The sequence below is a fragment of the Sebastes fasciatus genome, chromosome 10, assembly GCF_043250625.1.
Source record: "Sebastes fasciatus isolate fSebFas1 chromosome 10, fSebFas1.pri, whole genome shotgun sequence".
NCBI lineage: Eukaryota > Metazoa > Chordata > Actinopteri > Perciformes > Sebastidae > Sebastes > Sebastes fasciatus.
In genome coordinates, this window is record NC_133804.1 from 17,044,464 (window position 1) to 17,072,407 (window position 27,944).

Sequence of the window (27,944 nt, forward strand, 5' to 3'; positions counted from 1 at the left end):
GAGAGTTTGTCTCAATTTGCTGGTTCCCTGCTAGACACGACCAACGAGGACTTTTCCAAACATTCCCCCTCTACGTCACTAACCCCCAACCCCGCCTCGTGCCACAACGACTCTGTATGTTTGTCAGCTGCACGAGAGAGAGAGAGAGGCGCGCGGCATCTCGTCTCAGATATGAACTCTGTCAGTTAGTGTCAGCCGTTAGCGTCGGTTCCGTTCAACAGCGACCGTTTGTCCCGGTGTGTAGTGAAGAACCGGAGGCTGTTGTTACTATCAGAGCACCGTCACGGTTCTGTGTGTGCGTGTGAGCCTCCCCAGCGGCTGTTACTCTCTAAAGTGACTGGTAAGTAGCTTTGGTCTGTTAGCTCGTAGCATCAGAGCTAAGGTTAGTTGCTAGGCACTAACCGCTGATGGAGCGAGCACTAACCGGCGGTAGAGAAGTCTGCCTGGACCGGTGAACCGTTTTTTTTTGTTCTAACTCACTGACCGTGTTCAGGCTGGACGTTTCATTGACATTCAACTTTTTTTTTGTGTAAGTTGCCAGTTGTTTCTTGGTGTGTTTGAACCTCGTGATCAGACGCTGGTACAGCACGGGCTAACTACTCCGGCTCTTTTTTAGTGATCCAGATCATTTGGCTCAGCTCACCAAGAAGAGCCGGCTCTTTCGGCTCCCAAACGGCTCTTCGTTTTACCACTTCTGCCTTTTATAATTCAGCCAAATTTAGGGCTGTTTTGACCTATGATTAGTATATGTGCACATATATCACTTAAAGGGACTGTTTGTAACTTTTTAAGTGTATAAATCTACCGGGTCGGGATCCCATGCATGCTTGCCTTCACTCACACACTGCAAGCGTTCGCTGTCTCGCTCCACCTCTAGACGTGGATGCGCGCTCACTACTCACTGCAGGAGAGTTAGTAGCTCTGAGAATATCTAATGAATTGGACGTTTTTGCAGAAATAAATGCTGCAGCTCCTCCAGACAGACAGAGGTTTTCCGTGTCTTGTGAAGTAGCGGGGCTCCGCAGCGAGTAACACTATCGTCTCCGACCGGGTGCCAGTGTCTCCCTGCGGGCTCAGTCAGTAGGCAATAACGTTTCTCTTCCTGCTCCAGCCCCTTGTGTCGCCTCACTGTTTTGAGCGATGCTCGTTCATGTCTATTTAGAGCGAGCAAGCGCGAGCCCGGCGCTGACTTTCGTTGACTTAACGGCCACAGGTGTCACTTTTAAAAAGCAATTCTGAAAGTTACAAATAGTCCCTTTAAATTATTCAATATAATTACACTAAACCATATAATTTCCAGAATACCATAATTTGTCATGCTGCTTCGTTTCCTACTGTCACTCATCTTGTCTGCTATTCGCGCACCGCACTCCTCTTCCTCCTGCTATGTACCTCCGCCCCTCCCTGCTTGATGGTATGATCCTTGTCTTTCATCACCTGATTGGTCGCATGGACGTCATTAACACAACATTCAGTCACAGTTAGTGCATGGAGTGCCAATGGCGCGGTGAAGATCGTCCTATCATTCTACCTTGAATTAATAAAAAAAAACAAAAAAAAAACGTCTCTCGGACTGTAGCCGGCTCCTACCGTTCACTTAAAAGAGCCGGCTCAAAGAGCCGACTCGTTCGCGACCAACACATCACTACAGGCCAGGGTACAACTACTGGATCTCTGCCTCCTCATGCTCCTCCTTTAATGAACCAGCTAAACCTGCTCTGATCTACTAACTAATTATATTAAGAATGGTAGATAATCTGGTCTCTGTCTTTAGTTTGGTTAAAGGTGAGAGAAGCTAAAGGTCATAAAACCAGAGCTAGGGGTGGCAAACATACATCTTTAGATTCAACTTAGAGATGGGTAATAGTTATATTCTGTATGTGGGTGTCATGTAGCCAGGGAATGAAATTAGCACCTGCCAACTGTCGAATACAGGGTAAATGTTGGCTGTGGCAGGTAAAAATTTCATGCCACGATGGCAGAATCCTTATATTAAGAAATATTATTGTTAAAAAGCAATTCCTAAATTAAAAATAGTCAGGGATTAAAGTTACATGATCCATATTTCTACTGTCTGTTACCATTGACTCAGTGTTTACTAGGGGTGGACGAAAATATAGAGTATTGCAATATTATGTTTTGTGATACTGTATCTATCGATTCTCAAAAACTCTGTATTGAATTCTAATTAATAGTTTACATGCAAAGATGAACTCAGTCAATACTTTATTTTATTTGCAAAGATATGCACCGTCTGTGATAAATGCAAATGTAGATCCTACAATTCCGATTGACTCAAACTGTATGCACATGGCGGTGTGTTTTTTATAGTATGACAGTTTTCCTAAAATTAGATTTTTAAAAAGGTCGCGATATATTGTCTACTTACAGTACCGCAATATATCGCAATATTTTTAAATCGCAACCCCTGTATCATGATACGTATGTTATCGCCAGATTCTTGCCGATACACAGTCCTAGTGTTTACGATTCTAAAGCGTTCTAAATAGATTTCAGAAGTGGCAGACAAAACAATTGTGTGGCTAGTAGAAATGTTCAGTGACCTGCCACAGTGGCCATGTGAGGAAAAAAAATAATTTTAGATCCTGCATGTAGCTAATAAAGAAAACTACCTCCTTTACTTATGAAGGTGACAGATCCTCCTAAAGGCATTAGTGTCAGGTACATAATATTCTTAAACAAACATGTTGTTTTAGGTTTTAAGCTAATCTATTGTTTGCATCTTGAACAATGGCATACAACAGTTGTCTGTTATGTGATTATGTCTACAAGCTTGTACTTTCTCTTGTTCTTGGGGGAAAGAAACTATTCAATCAAGGTTGGAAATTAGCACCCGCTGGTAAAATATGCAAGTGGCTGCAAGACATTGGGAGAGAGCAACAGCAATGGCCACCTGCCAGAATCCAACAATGGATGATGCTAGTACATAGTGTGTTTCTTAGTTAAACCACTAGGTCTGTTTCTATCTTGATAAGTGACGCCCAAAGAAATACTTGGTCGACTTATAAGACACTAATCAGATTTTGTAGACTAATCTATTAGTTGATTTAATTGACAGAGTTTCTCCACAAAGAATCACACAAAAGCACCACTTTAAATCTTGTGTTTACTAGAGATGTGCTCATAAGTTTATCGGAAATAAGTCATTCAGCATGAAAAAAGCATAAAAAACGACTACTCGACTAAAGAAATCTTAGTTGACTAAGACCAAAACGACCAATTGATCAACTAATCAGCTAAGAGAGGGCAGCCCTAAAAAACACTAATGACAACAACGGAAATATGTCCATGACTTTATTTTTCTGTCCCTGACAAAGTCAGATTTTTTATTTTATCAGTATATTTAAATTTCATTAAACTAGACTAAACCTTAAATAAATAGTTGATGATAGAAAATTAATCGGCTACAATTTTCTTTGTGTGCATGTTTTGCCTTTATTGGACATATGAAGAGCGTAGTGGCAGACTGGAAACAGTGAGAGAGAGAGAGAGAGAGAGAGGTATGTCATGCAACAAAGGTCCCAGGCATGCACAGTAACCATTCAGCTGCCAAGGCACTGCCATTGCCTATAATTGTGATAATTGTTTAATTAAGTCAATTATTCAGAAGAAGGCCAAACATTTTCTGGTACCAGCTTCTTAATATGAGGACTTGCTGCTTTTCTCTTTGTTATATCGTAGTAAAATGCGTTTTGAACTGATGTTCTGACAAAATAAGCAATGTGAGGATGTCAGCTTGGGCTCTGAGAAATTGTGACAGGGATTTTTTCACTATTTCCTGACATGTTATTGCCTAAACTATGAATTGATGAATAATGTTAATTAACTTATAGATTAATCAGTGATGAAATAATTGATAGTTTCAGCCCTAGACCAAATTAGTGTGGGAAATTGTCACCAGCCACCAGCCAAGTGCTGGTAAAATATTTAAATGGCAGTAGATTTCAGACACAAAATAATGATTTATGTTTTAGTGGTTGGTAGATGTTCACATCTTAAAAAGTTAATTTCCCACCCTGGAGAAAATGCAGCTTGTCAACCTAATGAAATCACACACTGACTTGGAAGAAGTCCCTCAAAAGTGTTATACTGTTATACTGTGCAGTCTTTGTAGTCACTCCAGGTGTCATAATGAGGTGAATATTTCACTAATACTCTGTTGAACTGAGGGATGTATTTCCGGCGCTTTTGTTATCAAGAACAGGTAAACAATACAGTGACACAATCTGTGAGCTATGACAGAAACTGTTTGGTGTTATGATGTTAATAGCCTTGAGGCTGGAGGGCATGTCAAAACTTTGGTCGGGCCATTTTCAATCAGGCTTTTCTTCATTCCAACACTCTCATTTTTATCTCTGCTTGTTGTGCATTTGTTGGTGTTAACCCACATATAAAGTGCTAGTAAATGCAGTGTTTGCAGATTTAACTTGTGATTTAAAATTTTAACAACATTTTCAGTTTTTATGTGAGCATATAACTGATGTTGCAGAAGTTTGAGAAGGGATTTATTTTCAACTTGAAGTGCTCTTGGAACATTGCAGGCAGTTTGTGTTGGAAAACACTGAGTCACAGCTGCCCAGCGGTGACAACCAGCGTCTCCCTGAGGGATCAAAGCCTTAGCAACATAAAATATTCAAGACAGGACACACAGCCACAGGCACAGATGATTGAAACATGTTTAGATACCTGTGGTGTGGATTTGATCGTCTGTCACAAGAGCTCCCTGCACCTTACTTAACAGGCCTGTACTTCCTCTTTGTTTCAGACTGTGTGTGTTGCTGGTTTCTTCCCTCCATCTACTGACTCCCATGGCTCCGGGAACTGTCTAATTCTGGATCTGTCAAGCAGGAATAGGACAGGTCAGCTAGTAGTTTGTCTCGAGGATGCATGCATTAACACAAATGTCCATCCCAAGTCCTCATAAACCAAGTTACCTTTTTTTTCTGTCTTATAATGCAGGCAGACTAAAAACCCAGAAGTAAAACTTAACTTGTATTTGAGTTTTTGTGCTAATGTTATTTTCCAACCCCTGTCAGGCCCAGACAGAGAGAGATGAGCTGGGCTGAGGAAGACTGGACGGTGGGGCTCTCTGGACGGGTCCTGCAAAAGGTGAAGGAGCTGCAGGTCCATCAGGAGCGACTGTCCAGAGAAAACAAGCAGAAACAGCTGCAACTGGACAACATCCATACGAGCCTAGAAAAACAGACTGGGAAGGTACAAGCAGCCATGTTAAGAGCAACATCCAAGTCTCCATGTCAATATAGCACTATCATCTGGTGTGACCAAGACATTGTTTTTCTTCAACAACTGTATGAGCAATGCAGTTGAAACATGCAAGCTTAATATTATGTTGTATAAATATTTGCTAACATGTATAATCCTGCCATACTAACATAGTCAATCATCTTTGACAGGATTTCGTATTTTCAGTTTTTGTAATCCTCTAATATATACCTTTCCCTTCCTCTTCCTCCCCCCCTGCTCAGTATGAGGAGGTCCGTGGGGAGCTCCAGAGTGTGCAGAGGGAGCTCCAGTGTGTTCAAGAGGAGGCCAAGGCAGCAGTGACCAGCAGCAAGCGTCTGACTCAGGAGCTTCAGACCAAGCAGGCCCAAGTATGCTCTTTGGAGGGCCAGGTAGAGGCTGCTCGCACCTCCAACAACAAACTCACCCAGGATGTAAAAAGGTTAGGACCAGTGAAATGACATTCATAGATAGACACCAATACAAATTGCCCATTGTACTTTATTGTTTTTTCCAGTACTTTTCTAAAATATGGGTTTTGTTTGATTTTTAGATGTAATGAATCATTCTCATTTGGTTAATGGTGCCATATTAAAAGATAAATCCTTCGTCTATTTCATCGGACCATACCTTCTTCCTGAACTTTCTTTGCCCACACTGAACTCTTTCCTCCTCTGGCAGGCTGGAGGCAGAGCTGGAGAAGCTGCAGAACAGCAGCAGATCGGCAGATACCACTCTGTTTTCTACACCCTGCTGGAATACAACCTCGCCCTGGGAACACAATGGTACAGTCCTGTAACTTTACGACTGCTGTGTTTATTCCCTCTGGTGTTTTTTTAGCTTTTCATTAATGGAATGTATAGTGTGGCAAATTAAACGGAAAAACCACAAGACTCCCAAATGAGCTGAGAGGTTATAAATAAACTCCCTCAGCTCCTGTCCTTTCCCAACCCTTCACTCTCTAAGGACTGATGTATTTATATTTCCTCTCGTCAGTAAACCATTTGGGTTCTTGACTGCTTTTGTTTCTGTTCAGCTTTGTTGATTGGCTTTAGGTGCCAAGTCCAATCCATATGCTGTGTTTTTGCCCAGTAGGAAGCAGAAAGGAGGAGAGGCCAGGGCACAGAGATGAAGGACAGAGCCGGGCGCTTCACAGCCGAGTAAGTACCAGCATGTTTTTTATGCTATAGGCTCGTTCAAGATCAATGGATCTTAGATTGAAGCTGGAGTTCTCCAGTTATAGGAATTCTGTCACTTCATGTCAGTTAAACAGAACTTCCTTAACAGCTGTTTTCATGGCTTGTTGTCTAATAGCCAGGTACTCTTTCTTTTCTGTGTTTTTCTTATTGTCAACAAATTCCATGGAAAGACCAAAATCAACAATGTCCGTCTCGCAATACTTTGCGACCTTCCTAACCTGTCTGTGGCTTTCAGGCTATATGTTCTTACTGAAGACATCAAGCTTTAAAAAGGTCATAAATAGTGATTCTTTAAAAAAAGCTCAATAATTTCCAGAAACAGCTGTTAGTTGTTAGTTAACAGCTGCACTGTAGTTTTTTAGCAAATGTTACTCAAACAGGAGTACATAATGTATTTGTTAAGGACTATTTTCAGCTCTGAATTTGGTGCACTAGTGAGTGTTTAGATAGCAGAATTGCATATGCGGGTTTGACTTAAAATAAGCTACTGTGCCCATGTTCACCATCATTTTTTCCCCATAATAATTTATTAGGAGTAGCATCAGGTGTACAGAAACATACAAAAATAGAGCACAAATGTAAATGATTGTCCCTCCATATTTTGGTATTTTTTCCCCAAAAGCCCCCTCGTTCCCAATGCTTGCCCATTGCTGAAAGGCAAAACGGTTAAAGGATAAAGAACAAAAAGCAAAGTTAAATTAATAAAAAGAAAAAGAATGTAAGATTAAAAAAGTAAATTAAAATAAAATTAATAATAAAAAATGAAGTACACGTTGACAGTAATGATAATTATAGGATGAATCCCAAACTACAGATAAAATTGCAAATAACTTTACCATGTACAAATGGACAGTTTAACTGTTAGTGGTCATTTCTGTTTACATAAATCAAACTTTATGATGTCATACAATTGTAGCTGATGGAGAGAAATACATTTCTTATGCCATAAGTCCATTAGTCTGCCCAAATACACTACGTCCAAATAAAATTAAAACATATACTACAAAAAATAGAAAATACAAGTTGTCTTAATCATACGGAAGCACGGTCAGTCGGTCAAAATAAGATAAGAGGGGCTGCCGGGTATAGCAATGTTCATCATAATGAAGGAACATATCACCCAGTGCAATGATGTAGCTCATTGATTGTTTGGAGGTCTATGGAACAGAGGAATACACTATATCAGGCTTTGGCTACAGAGACAGTATTTGGTAAGAGCAGATCAGATTATTGCTGGCTTTGTTCTTTTCATGTGATTTGATTACAGTAAGAAATATATAGAAAAGAAGGTTTTTCCTGCTTGTGCACTGCTAAACTCTAAAACACTTGTTTACAGGTCAAAATGAAGGAAAAAGTTGTTGTTGTTTTTCTTATGTTCAGAAAGTGTTGTGTGTCACAATCACAAATATGTGGTGGGGCTGTACAGAGTCAATTTATACTCAGGAATCATGAACATAACAGCAACGAGTCATTCTTCAGTAAAATGCTGTTTAAGCCAAAGGGAAAGAGCTTGAACCCGGTTGTTTGTAAACTCTGCTAAAATGTTTTTTCTAGTTTGATGTCGTCCTTTTTCTCTTTATCCTTCCTTCTTTCCTCCCTTCTGCAGCGCCTCCAGTTCTCCGAAGGGGGCTCAGCCTCATCACCACAACAACACAAGAACACACCCCAGCGTCATTCGTCCGACCAATCGGACACCTTCTCTCCCTCTCCCTTGGCTGCGTTTCCGTGGGAACGGGATGACTCGAGGCCAGCCGCCAGGAGACCATCCCCTATTTCTCCCCAGACACCCTGCGCTGATGTCATCAGTCAAGGCCAATCGAAGCCGAGGCTTTGTGGGAAGGAGATGGACCAGAGGACGGAGACAGATGGTGAGTGATGTCTAATGGTCACCATGGTAATGTGGCACGACTGAGTGTCGCCCATAAGTAGTCACAAAATAAAAACATACAGCTCAGCCTGGCAGCCTGTCTCCTAAAGCAGGATTAATTAAGTTATCTGATTAATGGTACTTGGGTAATGGTACCAGCATGAACTGAAGTAAGCAAAAGTTCTGCTGTCTGCTTTTTGAGTCAATCCCTTGATTTTATAATTTAGTTTCTAATATTGAATGCTAGTTCCCGCTCTGATACAGGGTTTTACAGAAACACTGTTACAGAAACACTTTTAGAAACACTGTCAGTACAAATAGGTTGTCAGATGCTGTTTACAACATTGTTGACCAGCCTAATGTCAATAGGAAGGCTGTTCCAGAGTCTGGAGGCCACAGCAGCAAAAGCTCAGTCACAGCTAGGCTTGAATTTTTACTGAGAGATGGAGAGCAACCTGGTCAGAAAAACTAAGAGTTGACTGCTGCTTATAAGCCACGGTGTGATTTTGGAAGGCTGGTGTTACTTTATATTTTGTTTATGGTCTATTGCCATCAAATCCCAAGAAAAGAGAAAAAACAATAATGTGTTAGTCTTCCCCACCTTTTCTGTCGGTCTCACCCCAAATTTGTTTGCTATTGAAAACTGAAATCTTTATAAATGGGTCACAGATGTACAGTATAGCTTCCTTTAAAAAAAATGCTCAGTAAGTTCCTAAAATAACTGAGCAGTATTTTTTAGCAAATGCTACTCAATCAGAAGCAAATCGTGCATTGCCCAATCCCAATGTCCCCCCTAAGGCCTTAAGCCCTGAACCCTCAAGGATTTAACGGACATCACCTGGTAAATGGTTGAGTGTGAGAGGCTGCAAGGCCTTGAAATGGTATAAATATGAAAGGGACAGCACTTTGCGGCGACATATCGCGTTACCTTGACGATGCCAATTGTGGGTTTTTATTTTACGTCTATTTGAACGTCTTCTAGGCTCTTGCCTTACGAGACCGAAGGTAACTTTCAAAAAATCAATTTACCTGTTTTTGTCAAACTTCATTAAGCAAAATTAAAAGAAATGGTTGATGAATAAACCAGGTGTGTAATATTGTCTAATGCTTGTTTTCCTCTGATTTTTATGTATCATCTTAAATCCTTAATTTGAATGTTTCTGTGCACATTTAAATATGCCTGGTTGAATACCCATGTGCCGTCCTCTTTGTTGACCTTTTTTTTACGCCTTTGGGCTTCCCCTATTAACTGTGATAACCCTGTGTTTAAGTCACAATGCTATGATTTATGGGTAATTGCCTCAGGCAAAGTCTGCAGAAATGCAGACTGACGGAGAGTGTTCATGAAGGGCTCAAAATGTCTGTGAGAGAGCCCTCAAGGACTTGATGATTTGACAGTGGGACAGCCCTAAACCCTCAAGGACTTTGCAGGAACGTGCCTCAAAGTCTGTGAGTGTAGACATCGGGATTGGGCCCATTTGTTGGGGACGAAGGGCTAAAGGAGCTACAATGCTTCAATTCTCTTTTTTAATCGTTTTTGTACAATAATAGAGGTCTTTGGCAGAAGAATAAGCTATGTCAGGCTTTGGCAACACAGTCAATACTTGTTGGTAGAACCAATTCATTGTTGCTTTTTAATGGGATTTGTTGACAGTAAGAAAAATAGATAGCATAGCTATTCATAAAGTTAAAAAAATGGGTTCAAATTTTCATATTTACATCAAGACTGATACACTGACAGTTATTTAGCAATTGTGTCACTGGATTGTAGTTGTTATCGTGATCTTGAACTGAGCAATAAGGCCAAATTATGAGCTCTGATGGGACCACCTCAACAAAATCTCATGTACTCTGTATAACCTCAGCAACACTTGTTACATAAGAGGTTGTGTGGAAATCACTGGCTCAGCCAGAGACTCCTCTGTTTGCTCCCAGGCCAGCTTCATGATGTACAGTGGCTGTTAGTACATTTTATAGTTGTGATATAACACTCCTCTTTCTCTCTTGTGTTTTTTCAGAGGAGGAAGGGGAGGGGAACGTTCAATGTGAAACAATAAATGCTTCTTTTAGCTGCTAGGACACCGAGGGTGGGGGGGTGGGGCAGTGTTTACATTAGGTGTGCTTGTTCGCTGGCTTTTTGCTGCTTTGTTTTTTATAATGCTCCTCTCCACTGTAATCATTGAAGTCACACATACAGTATATACGTTGCAGGATTTTATTCAGATTCGCATCATAATGGGCTTGTATTTTGGTAAATGTAAATAGAAAACAACAGTAAGTTATTTTTAGATTAGTAGTACTGAACAACAAGTTGTGATCACAATTATATCTGTAAAAGACGAATATATACTAACAGATTTCACAACAGATGGTGAAAACAGTACAAGAGAAGATGGTGATGTTAATAATAATTAGTTATAATTTAATAATAATAGTTAGTTATAATAATCTATAGTTTTGTTATTATTATTGTAGGTACTTCATTGTGTAGTAGCTCTTCATTTAAACAAGTTGAAGAGTGTTGTAAAATTAAAGGAACAGGAAAAAGATACAGGACATCATAGTGGACATGACATTGATTTCACTCCTGGCTTTGGAAATCAACAGCGTGACATCCACAGGCTTTGTGAAAGTATCATACAGAGTTACAACAGCTGTGGTCATCAATGAGCCAGTCTGTATGGATTGACCCCATTTGTGAACTGTGTGTTGCTGCTGTGTCGTTGACTGTTGGTGGCCGTTTGTTAAAAAAAACAATGTAGGTGCAATATGTTCAACAACATTTTATCCCTCAAGAGTTGATTATATTATTGTACTTTTTCTTAGTCCACCCCTAAATCCTCCATGGATGGTTTCAAACTGTGTTGAAATTTTTATTTCTGTTAAAAATTCTGTTTAAAATTGTCTTTGTGGTGTACTTCAAATGTGTTCAGGTGAGCTTATTAACAGTGTGTCTCTGTGCGTCTGGTCCATCCCCCAGCATCTTTATCAGAAGTATGGAGTCGTGTGGCTGCTCTGGAAGAGGAGCTGCGTGCGAAGGCCGGGACATTGAAGTCTATTCAGAGCGAAATGGTGCAAAGCAAGAAGGAGCTCGGCGCCCGGGAGCTCAGCCTCCAAAAAGCCCGCGACGAGCTCAGCCAGGCACACGCACGCACGGCCCAGGAGAGTGAACGGGTAAAAACACCCACTATAGACACAGCAGATATAACTGGTGATACTACTAATACTACTACTGAAAACAAATGTTTCATCATTGCTAATGTTCTTTATTTCCTGCGAGCCCTGTTGTTGTTTTTTTCACAAAATGGGTGTTGCCCTCATTTGTCAAAACATTTCTCTGTGATTTTCCTGAAAATAACAAATGTTGGAAATATTTTACTTGTTACACAATCAGTTATTGCTGGAAAAACAGTGTCCTTGTTATGTTCTGTGATGTACCAACAATCCAGCTGATATTTTGTGAAATCTAACCTTTTGGCAAACGGTGTACAATGCCGAGGAGAGGCTGCCAATTCTTCCATTGTCTCGTTTGTTCAGAGTAACTATGCTCCGCTCTCAAAGTGTTATGCTTTCCTGATGTTAGAATGTCAAATGCAGAAACCCTTATCAGCATCGCAAGATAAAAACAAGGTGAACGAAATGAAAATAATTTAACAAATATGTTAAAACACCACACACCACATAAAAGCAAGTCGATAAAACAGGTTTAGAGAAGTGACATACATATACAAAGACACAAACAAGCCCACAAATTTGACCATTTACATCTACAGGGTACCCACTAATGTCCTCCAAAGTTGTCTTATTGTCAATTTTAAGGAGAACATGTTGTGTTTGTGTGACAGGTGTCAGGAGCTGAGCAAAAGCTGAAGCAGCTACTAGAAGAGCTGAAGTGTCAGAGGCAAAATGCAGAGAGCAGCCGACTGCAACACCAACAACGCTCTAAAGAGCTGGAGAAACAACATCAGAGGGTGAGATGGGTGATAGAGACAGATAAATGATTGAGAGAAATAAAAGAAGACGCTTGGAGAAACAGCTAAAGGAAGGGAAGCCAGAGAAAATTTCAAATTTGTGTCCAACTTGCTTTTTGTTTCATTAAACTCGAAGATAGTGGCTCAGATTTTGTTGTGTGTGTGTGTTGCCTCCAGGATTTGACAGAGCTTCAGAAGGAGAGGCAGACTCTGGAGAAGCAGCATCAGCAGGAGGTGAATAAGCTAAACCAGGAGCTCCAGCAGGCCAGGACACTCCACAATGCCCTGCAGGCCCTGGCTGACAAGGTAAATAGACACACACAAGGTACATACTGTGCATGCACAAATTCATACACATGAATAAGGCCAACAAGCCTACTGATATGCCTTTTCATACAAATACATTTACCAAAATAAATCCTTTAATTCAGATCTGTATCAACACTGGAAACTGTGGACCAAAATGTACATATTCTTTATATTTTGGTTCACATGTCTGCTCTGTTTTTTCAGCTATTTCTTGTTTCTCTTTCCTGCTTTCTCTGTCTCTCTCCCTTCTCCTCTCTCTCCCTCTCTCTTTCTCCTGGGACTTGTATTATTTAACCCAAAGGTCAATAAACTTATCTCGCTTCTTCTCCCACGCTTGCTTCTTGCCCTTGTTGTTTCACTCTCTTGCCCTCTGTGTCTCTGTTTTCTTGTTGTTTTTTTTCCCCCACCCGCTGTCCTCTCCGCTTCGTCCTCCTCTCCTCTCGGTTTCTCCCCAGTGGAAAGGTTGAGCAGCGAAGGTAATGACCGTGTGACGACGTTTGACGCTGCAGAATGCTTTGGTTATGGAAGCGTGAAACAAACTCATAACTTGTGTGTGAGAAATAGTCAAGAGTTCGTAGTAAGCGAGGCGTGAAGGCATGAGGGTGGAGATAGATGGAAGATTTGTGTGAAGGTGTGTTGAGGCAAGTTGCATGAATGTAGAGATGGAGGAGTGTGTTTGTGGTTGAAGACATGGTGTTGTAATTTCTTTTTCTTTTTATTTGGATTTCCTTTATGTGACGGAATGCAGTGGTATTTATCTTTTATCAGCAGAACAATAATTCAAATTTTTATCTCGACACAAGGGTGAGCCTGTTGACGTATTAAAAAAAGTCTTAACAATGAGCATTCATTCTACCCACACATTGAGCCCTTTGTAAACCACACAGATGTTATCTTGTTATATCTGACAAGGCTACAGAGAGTAAACACACAATAGAGGCACAGTGTGGGTCGGATCAAATCAACTGCTGATAGTGCATATTTCGTGTGACCCAAGTGACCAACATACAAAGCTCTTTGTGGAATTTTTTGTTCACAATTTTTTAAAGTTTGCACATGCGTGCACTTTCAGTCATAAGTAACCCATAGAATTTCAAGATGTTTCTCTTTTAGATATTTGAATGCAGTAAATGACTGAATCATACATATTACATTAAAAGCATATTACAGCTTTGTTGTGTGCTGAAGGAACATTTGCTAATTCGTTTTAACGCCACTAATTTCTTTAACGCATTAACGCAATCGATCTTTTGGAGGTTGTAGCGGGCTCAGTTTTAAAGCTAGACTGAAGATACTGGCATCATATGAAACTAGAAAAATCTAAGAAATCCATTGGTACCAACCATGTCATACTAGCTTGTCGTGAAGGAGGTTAGATAACGCACTTTTGGCGAGGAAAAACGGTCATGGCCATTTTCAAAGGGGTCCCTATTGGTACCCACCAGTTTCCCATTTGCAGACATGCCCACTTTATGATAATCACATGCAGTTTTAGGCAAGTCATAGTCAAGTCAGCACACTGACACACTGACAGCTGTTGTTGCCTGTTGGGCTTGAGTTTGCCATGTTATGATTTCAGCATGTTTTTTTTGCTAAATGCAGTACCTGTGAGGGTTTCTGTTGTTAATTGATTTCCAATAATAAATATATACATATATTTGCATAAAGCAAGCATATTTGCCCACTCCCATGTTGATAACAGTATTAAATATTATAGACAAATCTCCCTTAAAGGTACATTTTGAACAGATAAAAACATGTGTGATTAATTTGCAATTAATCGCAATTAATCACTTGACAATCATGTGATTAATTGTGATTAAATATTTTAATCGTTTGACAGCCCTAGTATATTGCCATTTCCAACATGACATGAAGGTAGCATAAGACACAAGAGTAATTAATCTAAAAGGGCTGTAGAAAGTAACCCATTTGCTGGATTTGTAAATGTAACAGGAAAAGCACTCTACAGTAACGCTGCCTTTAACACTGTTCACGTCTACCACAACATTTCATATGAGCACTGGTGGGAAGCCGGTCAGCTTGTTAAGTCTCCATCACTTTCCCCAGAGAGGTAGACCTTAGACACAGCTATTACGCTCGTTATTGATCACTGATTGCTCTCCTGCTTCCTGTTCCCTTCACTGGTCCTGATTCCTGCGCCTACAACAACAGCAGCCATTATTTCTTTATATCTTCTTTGTCGTTTTAACCTCCTACCTTCCTCTTTTTCGTATATATTCTTTCCCTCCAGTCTTCTTTGATTTCATTTTCTCAGTTTTTTAATCAGCTACTGAGTCATAATATCCTCTATCAGCTGTCTCTACAGAAACAGGCGTTGGACAAAGAGTTAGACACTCTGAAAGAGAAACTAAAGTGGACGGAGGGACAGCTGCAGGAGAGCCAGAAGAAGGAGGCACAGACACAAGCCAAACTGACGGTAACACACACACGCACACATGCACAAACGCACACACGCATGCGCTAGTGATGGTCCTGAGTCTAGTGAGTCTCACTTTATTTAATAATTCATTAGCTGAGCAGTGGGTATATAATGAACTCCATACATTTTTAAACAACATCTTAATGTGCCATATGTCAGTCTAAGATGAGTGAACTGTAAATAAATTATAAGTTAATTGTGGCTTCTTCAATCATCCAGCTGCATTATTATGTTTAATAAAGATGTAGCACTAGAGAGCATTTCACAGAGCTAAAAAGATTAGTTGTAATTGATCAATGATTTCTTAAATCGCCTCCCCTGCCTGTCAGTCACTATGGCAAGGAATGAACCTTCATATCCAACCCAAATGTGCTATTCCTAATATTGGATCAGGATTGTGAACAGCTGAACTTGCCTTAAAATTATTAGACCAAAGCTCGGTACAGCCACACTGCAGAAGACATTTAACACTGCAGAGTAGTTTGTTTGTGGCAGTTCATGACATGTATTCCAGCTTGCAACATCAGCATTAATGCTGTCTTTATCTGTGGCTTGTTTGTCTGTGCTTTGTTGCTATTGTGACACTGTGTTTACATGTAGCTCTCAATGCATACCTTTCACAAGGTTTCTTATTTGGAAGTCCTGCTGCAGAAATACAAACATCCCAGTGGTCAGGACCTAGCAAAAGTGGTCCAAGGAAGGAAAACCGGTGAACTGGCGACAGGGTCAGACCCAAGGCTCATTGATGCACGTGGGGAGCGAAGGCTGGCCCGTGTTGTCCGATCCAATAGAAGAGCTACTGTAGCTCAAATTGCTGAAAAAGTTAATGCTGGTTCCGATAGAAAGGTGTCAGAACACACAGTGCATCGCACTTTGTTGCGTAGACCGCAGACCGGTCAGGGTGCCCATGCTGTCCTAATGTTAGGTCTGATCGGTGTTTATCAAAGGGAGACTTTCGGCAAGAATTATACATTCTTCTTAAATAGTTATCAGTGGCTTAGTTTTAAACTGATCATGAGAAATTAGGGATGTCTTATCATGGACATACATCTGGTAGACTTATTGTAAAGACGCTGATGTAGAGGTTTTAATGTAAAATATTTCAAAATTTTGTCTCAAAACAGCCCATTGTTATGGATAATAAAGGTTCTACTGTGAACTGAGCGCTGAGAACTAATCCGACCATTTGACTGGATTCAATCCACCTTATTTGTGTTTTGTATCCTCTCATTAGGAAGCGCTGCGTGATGCAGAGGGTGTGGCGCTGAGTCTGGAGCAGAGCAGGAAGAGAGAGCGAGCTCTGGAGGAGGAGGGGAGGAGACTGGCAGAGGAGCGAGCCGACGCCCTTCGTCTCCTCAAGGAACTGCAGGGTGAGGAGCAAGCTGTGGGTGGGGGAGAGGACAAATACTTGAGATTTATCAGTCATATGATATGTACTGATGGGGAGATCTACAGGGAGGTCAGAGGTCAGGAGTTGGTAGGGATTCAGTGTCTTGCTTGCTATACTTGATGACACAGACTTGAATCAGTGTCCTCCGGATGCCGGCCTGTTGATTAATTTGGAATTTTGTAAAGGAAAAATATGACATATGCCATGTTAATTCCCCTCTAACACCGAAGTCTCTTATCCCAATGCTGCTCCCTGCTGGTCAATGATATGCCTTCCATTTTCTCTCAAATCAAAACACAGTTAACTAATCCAGTAATGCACGTGTTCATTAAAAAAATAGAGATATGCTCTGTCTTTACTGCTTTTCCTCGTGCCTATTATTTCTTAGTGCACTGGTTCCCAACCTGGGGCTCCGACCCCCATTAGGGGTCAGCAAAGCTTCACAGGGGGTCTCGAGGCCTTCATCATTTTAAATGCAGGTTAATTTACCATTTACCATTAGGGGTGTAAGAAAACTAAAATATACAGTTGGCCTATATCTCAGCATTCCATTAATTTCTGTGAAGAAAACTAAATTAAATTGTTATTTCTAAAGTTTGGATTATTATTTAAGATATAAACAGTTATATTTAGATTCACAGAGCCTTCCCTCTGCATTCCTGCATTAGAAAAATACGCAGTTAAAACAACAAAAGACCTAATTGAGCAATGGCCAAGCGTCAGGGAGAAGAAAATACTGAATATGTAAAAAAAAATAAGCCTATTAAGTATGTATGATTGTTAAAAACTCCCCCCAAAAATACATAATACTGAGAATTGTATTAAAAGTTCATAAAAACAACAGGAAAAGTCATCTCTAATGCAATATTCACAAGAAATAATCTGCTCAAAATTCATCCAAATCGCTTTACACAAACTTCCTGCAGTTATTGTGTTCATTATTTGGGTTAATTGTACAGTTTATCAGTTGTTCTGTACTGTTATTGTTATGCATTGAATATAATATGAAATATTGATAAAATAGTCACTTAGTCAGGGGTTGTCAGTTTACCCAATGATAGAAAAGAGGTCCCTCAAGGAAAAAGGTTGGAAACCACTGTCTTATTGTATGTCTCTGTAAAAAACATCTTTTATTCTGTTGTTTGTATTTCTTTCCTTTTAACTCCAGAACAAAAAGCTGTCCCAGCACCCCCTCTACAACCTGTCCAGTTCTGCCCTGTTGGACAGAGTTTCTCCCCTCAACCTTCTTACGCTCCTCATTCTCGACCATCAACTCACATCAAGAGGCCCAACGCCACCACCCTAGCTGAGCAGAAGAGGGATGAGGACATGGATATGGATAAGAGAAGGGCAGAGATTGCAGCATCTTACCCCTCTGACAGAGAGCCAGGAGAAGGCATCGACTCAGAACACATCGCTGACCTTATCTCCCCAGACTCTGAGTTTTTAATAAAGGGAGGACACGAGGAGGATAACAAAAGTAGAAATGAGGCGATAGAGGGTGACAGCTCTGGGACAAACAAGCACTCCACATTTGATCAAATACTCTCTAGTTCCTCTCACTCTGCTGCTGGTACGCCCACCAACACCTCTGTGGATGGGGATCGTTGCAGGCTTTCCTCTCTCAAGGCCTCTGAAGACCTCAAGAGAGAAAACGCCACACTGCGTTCAGATTTACACGATGCACGCGAAGAACTGCAGAAACGACTTGAGGACCTGGAAGCCCAACGACGGGCCGAGACAGAAGCCAGGACACGACTCAAACAACTCGGCCGCAAACGTGCCAGCCAGGCTGTGGAGAAGAACGAGCAGGGCAAGGAATTGAAGGCACAGCTGGAGAGCGAGAGGGCTGAGACAGAGAGGTTGAGGAAGGCCATGGCTGCTCTGGAGACAGAGATGAAGAGAGGAAGTGAGGAAAGAGAACGGAAGGAGAGAGAGGAGCAGGAGGAGGAGAAAAACAAAGCACTAGAGGACCGGGAGAGTGAAATGATAGAACTTAACATCCAGCTAAAGAAACATCTAGCAGAGGTGAAAGCCCAGCTGGCTGTAGAACGAGAAGAGAGACAGAGAGAGGAAGAGGAGAGGAACCAAATAACAAACACAGACATAGATGTAAAGAAAGAGCTGAGCACAAAAATGGAACATCTTAAAGCTGAATTGGAAGAACTGAAGCGCAGCAGAGAAGAAGACTCATCTGGAGAGGAGAAACTCTCAGTAGCCAACAGCCCGCTGACGTACCTAACTCTCCATGATGATGAGCTCAACTCCAACATCATTTGCTTCGACAACAAGCTCCCCTCTTCGCCAGAGCAGCACCTCCTCTTCTGCCAGTCCACCAACCAACGCAACATGCTTGTATCTCAGGCCACAGCAGATCTCATCCAGGAAGCGCGAACATTGATAGATCCTGAACGCTCACCTCTGTCAAATGAGGGACAAACAGGTGGAGAGGCCTCTGACCTGGAAGACTACAGACAAAACTCTCTGTTAGGATCTTCCCTGTCACTTTCTGACCTCCAGAACGTTGAGCCTGCCTCTTCAGAGCTGACAAAAGAGGTAGAGCACCTGCAGAAGGAGAATACAAAGGAGACAGAACGTGCTAACCAGTACCAGGTTAAACTGGAGGCCCTGCAGAACCAGGTAAGTAGTGGTGGATATACAGTGCAGTGCATTAAGTTTGTCCAGCCACAGCAAAACAATTTATATTGATAACACACAAAGAAAACTATTTTATATACTAAATCACACTTGCTAAACTAAAAACACTTGCATTTAGGGATGAACGATTTTGAAAAAAAATCGAATTGCGACTATTTTGACTGATATTGGAATTGTTATGATTTGTGATATTGGAAGGAATGATCATTTTTGCACAATTATTCTTGAAATTAAAATGATTATGGTGTGATTTTTGCGGGGATCTGTACCAACAAAGATGTTTTATTGAGTCTGTAGAATATGATGTGTAAACCTGGACATATAAAAGAAGTTAGCCACTCGATGGTGCTGCAGTAGAGCAGAGTAGAGTAGAGTAGAGCAGAGTAGAGTAGAGTAGAGTAGCGCTTTAATGCCCCCAGGGGACTTACAGACAGCAGTCAATACAAAAAAAAAGAAAAGTACAGTCAGCAATGAATAAAAACACAATAAGTACAAAAAACGATACAACTACACACCTAATTTTCCCCATAACCATCTGAGAAACCAGGGGACCATGTCAAATTGCATATTGTTTAAAAACCCAACAGCTGATGGAATAAAACATTTCATATATATGTTATTTGCCACCTAAGGAAGTAAACTTCCGTCCTGATGGGAGCAAATACAGCTCTTTGTGTAAACGACACTGGGAGTCCAGTAAGATGACCTGAGTTTCCTGTGAGGCCCTGACTTACAGGTGGCAAAGATCCTTAAAATTTACGACAGTGACTTAACTGCATGCATTCACATTCTTCCAAGTAGAATTTAGTTTTATAGGTTGAGATTACCAAATCAACAGATACTAGCAAATATTCAATCTGACTCACTAAAGGAAGCATATAACTTTTTCAACAGACATTCTTTGGTTTCCCTTTTTTTTTTTAAATGTGCTGTTCTTAAAACGCAATAAAGCTCTGGCTGCTGTGGCTTATTACCCGTTTCTCTCAACATTTTCTCTATTCTTCTGTCCTTTTGATTTTCTTCTCAGGTGACACGTCAGACAAAGCAGCTAACCATGGCCTTTGAGAAGCAGAGTCAGCACATCGCTGGACTTCTAGCTGAGCTGCAAGAGAAGGAGAGGGCCCTCCTCAGCCAGGGAGAGGAACTGCAGCGCTACAAGCAAGAGCTGGCTGCACCCAAGGCCGAAAAAGAGGGAGAGGAGGAGATGACGGTCAAAGAGGTGGAGGATGGAGAACAAAAAGAAGAGACACAAGAGGAGATGACGGTCAAAGAGGTGGAGGATGGAGAACAAAAAGAAGAGACACAAGAGGAGATGATCGTCAAAGAGGTGGAGGATGGAGAACAAAAAGAAGAGACACAAGAGGAGATGACGGTCAAAGAGGTGGAGGATGGAGAACAAAAAGAAGAGACACAAGATGAGAGGCCGGTGGAGATCTCAGGGCTTCAGTCAAACCAGGAAAATGAGTGTGCTGTCACCGTACTCACTACAAACTCACTGGCAGAAGGTGACTCCAATGTACAGAGAGACGCAGGTCAACTAAAGGTTGTGAAATCTGATGCTGAAAGACCCACAGCTATTATTGACAAATCAGACAATGAAGCCCTACGGTCAGGGGAACAGCATCTAGGCTCTCAGGTCAAGACTCAGAGTAACCATGACTCTGCTTGTGTGAAACGTGAGATGGAGTGCAGTCAAGATGGAGGAATGGCAGATGTGGTTGCAGAACTGCTCGCTCTCCGACAGGAGAATCAGCTGAAACAAAGAAAAGAGGGCTTGACTGTCTCAGACGCCAGGACCCCAGCATTACACACTGACAGCGAAAACCAAGAAGACCCAATCAAGCAAAGCCAAAACACAGGAAATGCTGCTCTGTCCTGCTTCGCGGAGCTGAGGTCACCTAGTTTGCTGAATGACGTCACCACTGACGCACGGCAGTCACTGCTGCAGGATGTGAAGAGGAGGGAAGATGAAGGAGGAGATTTAGAAAAGGAAGATGGGAAGACTGCGGGGACTGAGGAAGAGCTGGATTTAGTGTCTGAGTTTCACATCAATCGCCTACAGCAACAGGTAGTGACAGTGCACTACTTCCTAATATCACAACAAAGTCTCACTTAAGGTTGTTAAGTTAATCACATAGACAGGAAAATTAAATATATAACGGAGTTTGTGATGTAGATGTAATAGGGCTGCAGCTATCGATTATTTTAGTAATCAAGTTTTCTGCCAATTATTCCATCGATTAATCAGATAAAAAATACCGTTGCTTTATTAAGGAGCAATAGTAAATATACAAAAGAGAAAATAAGACGAGTTTCTTAAAATGAACAACCGATTGGTGTCCTTTTTAGAAAAATCTACATTTTTATTGCTTAAATTGTATACAATAATATTATCTAAGTGCCATATTACATTCTGGGTTTTAAATAAAATATTCTGAAATGCAAAAAAATAAATAAATATAATAATAATAATTTCAAATGACTTTAAAAAGGTACACATCTTATGGGCTACTCCTGATACTATAACCTAACTATAACTGATTGAACTGTGATGATGTGTTCGAATTTAAAATTGATATTTTTGATTAATTAATATTCAGGGATCTTGCTTCCTGTGTGCTCTCATTGCACGTTTCTCCTCTCTGCCGCATTGTGGGATTAAACAAAACCTCAATGTCATAATGTCATAATCGAATTACTCAAGTTCCTCGAGGAATCATTTCAGCCCTAGTTGGTAGTCTTCACTGGGAAACTAGATACATGTCCTATCTTTGAAATGAATAGATGCACAGTATAAGTAAAGGATAACATGAATATAATTTATTTTCCAGCAACAAAAACATTTTTCCCATTCTGAATTACTGTGTAAAGATCGACTTGTATATTGCGCTTATCTTTTTCCAAAGTGAGTTTTATTTGGGATGTGTGTTTGATTCAGTCTGTCCTGTCCTTCCCCTCCTGTCCAGGTGGAGGAGCTGCAGATGAGTCTACGAGCTCTCTCTGCGGAGACCCAGCAGCAGGCCGAGGAGCTTGTTATGTGGAGACTGGCCTCCCAAACAGCCCCAACATTTGACCAGTTCCTTCCCAACACAGACAACCAGTCTGAGACCCAGGACCAGGTCTCTGCTGTCAGACTGTCCCAGTCCATCCAGCAGGAGAGCCCTGGTAATGTGACAGTCGTCAGAGAAGATGAGTTATTCCTCTCCTGCTTCTCCAACAAACTGCAGGGCCGCATGTTGTTCTCCAGGTAACACAATCATACCAGGGCTGGAGAAGCGATGACAAATATGGCAATAACATTACATTTAAAGCTTGTGTTAAATGCTGTATGTAAGATGATTATGTATACATGTACAGTTTAATGTATTTTCTGTATATAGGCTTCTGTTGTCTTCTTTTGTGTATTCTTTGAATTAACTTTTTTGTTCTTGTTTTATCACAAGACTTCAGCACAGCAACCTCCCTGAACCAAAGAGTCTCCATCCCTCTAAAAAGAATGCAGCTCTTCAGGAATACAATCAGACTGTCCAGGTGATTTTTCTTTTAATCATCCCTCACTTACATACCAGACCATTTTATGTGTTTTAGGCTCTTTATATCAAGGTTTTATAGAATATTTTAGTAGAAATCCCTTAGTGGCTATATAAATGCAGTCCATTTAGAAGGAGTTACAACTGAATTAGTTTTTCCAGTGAAGCTTAATTTTATAGGCCTGTAATTTACTAAGAATTTCCTCAGAAGTTTATTGGAAATAACTGGCATTTGGTGAAAATTATAGAGAAAACAGAGACAGGTTTGAATTGGTACACTTGAAATTAAATAATTCCAGGCCACTGCAGTGTAACCCACACACAAACATGTGAAATATGTCTTCAGGGAAGTATACAATTCAACATGTATGGAGAATGCTTTCAATGATGAATGAATAATGACAAAAAAAACTGTTCTTTCAAGGAAATTGCTATTTTATAATTGATTTCTCAAAACACCTGTCTGTCCTCAGTACTTGTCTTTACTAGGGAAAATAAAGAATTATTAGCCACACATCTTTGTTTGCATGTAGGATTAGGCCTTTAATTGTTATGTGTTTCTCTTGACTCAGGAATCTGAAAAGGAAAACCACGAGATCAGCCTCTTGCCTCAGTCAAATACCTGTCAAACACAACACAAAGAGAAGAGAGACACTGTTATCCAAATATCATCTGAGAAAACGGGTCAACCACATGCCACCAAAGAGTCACACAAAGTCTCAAAACCAAAGCAGACCAGATCAGCTGAGTGTGACACGGGGAATTCTGAGGTCACACCAGAGGCTTCCAAAGCAACCAATGAAATAAACACAACCAATGATCCCTTGGACAGAGATCTCAGGACAGAAATGAAAAGTGTCAGCAGTCAAACAGAGGAGAGTTTGTATCCTCGCAGTGCTCGATTAACCTCTGAACTCTGCTGTTCATACACACAGACTGAGGAGGAGGAGGAGGAGGAGGAAGAAGAGTTAGTGGAATCCCCTCCTGTCTCTCCTTTCCTATCACCTGAGGGGGCAGAGGTAGGAGACAGAGTGTTGTTTTCGGGTTCCTTCCCCATCCCGGCTGACCCGGCCCGTCTGGCTGAACGAATCCGCCGTAACAGGACGCAGCTGTCAGCCGCCTTTGACGACACAGAGTATGAACCCTATGGGCTGCCGGAGGTTGTCATGAAAGGTAACTTTGTAAGATTGCGGGGTGAAAAAAATGAAAATTGACACTCTAAAACATCAGACTTGAGTAACTTTAGGTTTGTGTAGAATTGCGTAAACACAATTGATACAAAATCCTTGCAAAGAAGCATCATATCTTCAGTCTACGTGCTCTGTTGGGTAACTGCACATATAAGATGTGTATTATTTTTTAAGGGTCTTCAAACAGCTTTGGAGTTGTTGGAAGGCATATTTTTCTATCTTAGACTAGTAGTGTCCACCTCCTTCATCGGTCGCCGGATGACGTGAAATTTGGATCTGACGGCAAAGAAGTGTCTTTCCCAAAATGTTAGAATATTTGTTTAATTAACCAAATTTTGAACAGGAGATATGTGGATTGCCATGCTGGCAAACAAAGTAAAAGGGCAGAGGATTCAATATGAATTTATTTGGCAATCGCCATTAAAATTAGAGCCCTGTCGTAGTATCATTAATAGTATTCATGGTTGCAGTCTCTGTGTATCTGAATCTTGGTTGTGACTTTCTGACCCTGTAATGTACAGACAACCAATGTTCCTTCTGATAAAGATGTTTTCTCTCTGCACTTTCTCTCTGCTGTCCCCTAATCCTCTTATTTATTCCTCTGTCTCCTCCTCTTTCCATCCTGCAGGTTTTGCTGACATCCCCAGTGGTCCTTCGTGTCCCTACATTGTGAGAAGAGGTTTGTTAGGGACAACTGCCGTACCTGTCCCTCAGAAAGACACGAAACAGGAGGAGGAGGAGACTGATTAAAACACACAGGTAACCTCAAGAGACACTCAGAAAACTGCTGCAGATTTTATGTCTCAAGAACTAAGAAATGCAAAAGGCATGTTGAGTAATAATAAGTTAACTTTACATACAATTTCTGAATAGAAAAAGACCAAAACTAACATTGTGCTGGTTTTCTTCTCTGTAGTTTCCCACTTTTTTCCCAAAATAATCATTATTTGCCGCCCTAATACCCATGTTCATTATTGTTTTTTGTATTTTGATAGGATTTGTTGAAAATAAGAAAACTTGAGAATATCACCTGACTTATCCTTTAAAATAGTCACACTCCACAAAATTCAAGTGAAAATATTGTCTTTGTTTAATTATTAGTGTTTGCTTTTTTATTTGGTGAAGATCTATCCTAAAATATAGTCTTACATTTGCATGTTTTGGAATACTGGTTGACAGATTTGGTGGAAAGAAGTGATCGCTCTGGCTTGACGATGGACCTCAGTGATGGACGACAGCAGCTATACAGGGACACTCCAGTCACCAGCAACCAGTTTAGAAAGTGCTGCTATCACGCATGGACTTCTGTATGTGTGTGCAGGTAACTGGGCCTGCACCGGCAGAATAAACACTCACTGTGGATAAAATGTCTTAATGATCACTAGTTTATCCTCTGATTGCTGCGTGGAGGCTTTCCATCACAATGCTGTCACATCACACCCACCTGTATATTTAGGTACAGAGGTAATGATTTAGTGATGTTTGTTTATGTTTATTTGAAGTTTACAACTACTTTTCCAAAGGGACTGTTTAGTTTTTAGTGCCTCAGCACAGCAGCGTTAACTTATGGGGGTAGCTTCAGCCTACTTTGAATGAAACAGTGCCTAGTTGATGCTTTTCTAAACAAGTGCTTGTCAAGATATGTTTGACCTGTTTTCCAAAAGGGTGAAGCCAAGAGTGGCCTGTTGTGAAAATGTGATATGTTTTTTTTTCTCCTTTTTAATCCTTGAGGTGGCTTATTTATGAACACTTGAATGTGTTTTAGTAGAAGGCCGGTGTTTACAAAAATTGTGTGAAAGCGTAGTGAGCGTGTGTGTGAGACGTTAGCTGTGAATATGGACATGTGTGTCCTCATCTTGACGTTACTGTTTGTATATGTGTGTGTGTGTGTGTGTGTGTGTGTGAAGGAGAGAGAGAGAGAGAGAGAGAGAGAGAGGGGCGAGCAGGTCTATGACTCAATCTAACCTGTGTTGGTTTCCGCTCCATGTATGGTGATGCACACTGCGCTCCCTCTCTCCTCCTTCTGCTGCTTCGCTTCTCTGTCTTATACTAACGAGCACTCAGTGGTTGAATTTACCAAAAACTAATCATTTGAAGCTTTATTTTATTAGGAGAGCATACACATAAATTAAGTTGGTTTATTTTATTTGATCAGATCTAATTTATTTGAGTGATGTGACAGATGTTCTTGATAGATTTTGGTTCTTGCACATTTGTTACTGTGCCATAGACAACAGTAGCCCACATGTACTGTATGTACACTGTAGATTTTGTAGATACATTTGGAGTTGATGTACAGTTTGTATAATGCCCTATAACAGAGGATCTCACCACGTTGCTTGCTTACAAGGTTTGACCAGTACGTTAAAGGATAGGTTCACATTTTTTCAAGTCTATCTTAAAGCTATACACACATGCCCACATGTAGGCCTACATTGAAAGAGTTACTGGTAGTTGTTTCTCTCGTCCATACTAGCCACAAAGAGATCCTTTTGTTAAAGCACCAGTGTGTAGCATTTCGGGGGATCTATTCGCAGAAATGGAATATAATATTCATAACTGTTTTCATTAGTGTATAATCACCTGAAACTAAGATTTTTTTGTTAGCTTAGAATGAGCCCTTCATATCTACATAAGGAGTCTCTTCACAGAGTCCACCATGTTGCTCCGCCATGTTTCTACAGTAGCCCAGAACGGACAAACCAAACACTGGCTCTAGAGAGAGACTTTCCTGTTTTTACGTTGCCTGAAGGCCACTGTAGTTCTCCAACATGCTTGTGAAACTGCGGTAATTTGAGCCGCAGAGTGCAAAACCGTGGTACCGTCAGCCACCATCTGACTTCCATTGCTCCTAAAGTAGTGTTATTATGGTAAGGATAGCCTCTGAGCGAGGCGAACGGCGTTACCACAGTTTGGCACTCGGCGGCTCACATTACAGCAGTCTTGGAAAGGGAGGAGTAAGCGGAGGGGTAAACAGTTGGTTGCAATCTGCAGCCACACCACTAGATGCCGCCAAATCCTACACACTGTACCTTTAAGCAATTTGAATGTAAGAGAGGGGGGCAAAATCCACAGTCCTCATTCTGTGTAAAAATACACTCTAAAGTTTAGTAGAGTAATATGAAACTTAAGCAGTCTGACTTTAGGCCTGGTCACACAGGAAAGTGATACAGAGAAAATAATCTGCGTGTCTCAGGAAAATATTTGGTCTAGAAGCTTGGTGCCATGGTGACTACACTCGCAGGGCTAGTTGGAGCCAGTCAGTGACAAAAGCTCCTGGAGATTTTTCTCTCTTTTCTCTAGAGAGCTTTAGCTTGGTTACTAACGGGACAATAAATTCACAGTTTATTCAAAAGGACGCAACACAACTAATGATCAGTGTTTACTTGCTGAGTTCTGATTGAGGAATAATAACAAAACGAAGAAATTTCATACTAAATAGACTGTAACTTTGGAGGACACCTGCTTGATTTGTCTAGCTGAAGTCTCATATTGGCTTCACAGAAATAGGACTGCAGGGTTTGTCGCTGATTAATTACACTGAAATTGCTTTAAGAAAGGTTCTCCTTGTGGCCAGTATGGACAGGAGGAACAGAAAGAACTATTAATTCTTTCTGTATACACATATTAGTATGTGAGTATTGTTTTAAGAGAGACTTGAAAAAACCTTGTTGAGCTTTCTCTAAGTGACTTTTGAGATTATTTCAGCAGAAGGTTTTTGACACATTTGTGTTACAAGTGTGGAGTGAGTTACATTTTATTTAGAGGTAGAGTTGTTCTCTCCTGGCCTTGGCTTGTTGACTCAGTTAGAACAATGTGAGCTGATACTGTCCTGACTCGATGCCATCGTCATTCATTTGCCATGTTGACACAAACACACCCTGCCTTTCAGCTGCCTTCATATCTCTGGGATCTGTAGTCTTTTGGCAGTGACGGACTCACTGTGTATTTGTTGCCTTGTTTTGGACACTTTCATGTGAATGTATCTGTGTTGTGTTTGCGGCTAGAATAAAAGGCTTGCTCTTAATTTAACTGTTGTCTCTCTTTTGGATTCATTTAGCTTTGAGTGTCTTTGAGTCCGAGAAGCCATACTTTGTATTTCATGTTGTGACGGTAGGCCTGTTT

General features: G+C 40.9%; 1 protein-coding gene across 3 annotated transcripts; it reads left to right on the top strand.

Moving 5' to 3' along the window:
• Positions 1 to 118: 118 nt before the first annotated feature.
• LOC141775337 (uncharacterized) lies at positions 119 to 27,846 on the top strand. Of its 3 annotated transcripts, none has more exons than XR_012595586.1 (19): positions 119 to 340; positions 4,787 to 4,880; positions 5,058 to 5,235; positions 5,508 to 5,704; positions 5,944 to 6,047; positions 6,355 to 6,422; positions 8,068 to 8,329; positions 11,309 to 11,502; positions 12,174 to 12,299; positions 12,477 to 12,605; positions 14,926 to 15,048; positions 16,286 to 16,421; positions 17,610 to 19,081; positions 20,127 to 21,167; positions 22,066 to 22,346; positions 22,543 to 22,630; positions 23,202 to 23,802; positions 24,448 to 24,645; positions 24,999 to 27,846. XR_012595586.1 is itself a non-coding variant. In XM_074648607.1 (19 exons), exons 3-18 carry the CDS (start codon positions 5,074 to 5,076, stop codon positions 24,567 to 24,569), a joined length of 5,106 nt encoding a protein of 1,701 aa, XP_074504708.1. In that variant the 5' UTR covers positions 119 to 340; positions 4,787 to 4,880; positions 5,058 to 5,073; the 3' UTR covers positions 24,570 to 24,578; positions 24,999 to 27,846. The 3 variants fall into 3 exon arrangements, 2 of the variants coding, with proteins under 2 accessions (XP_074504708.1, XP_074504710.1); XM_074648607.1 differs by having other exon boundaries at positions 24,448 to 24,578; XM_074648609.1 differs by having other exon boundaries at positions 6,358 to 6,422; positions 24,448 to 24,578.
• Positions 27,847 to 27,944: the final 98 nt, after the last annotated feature.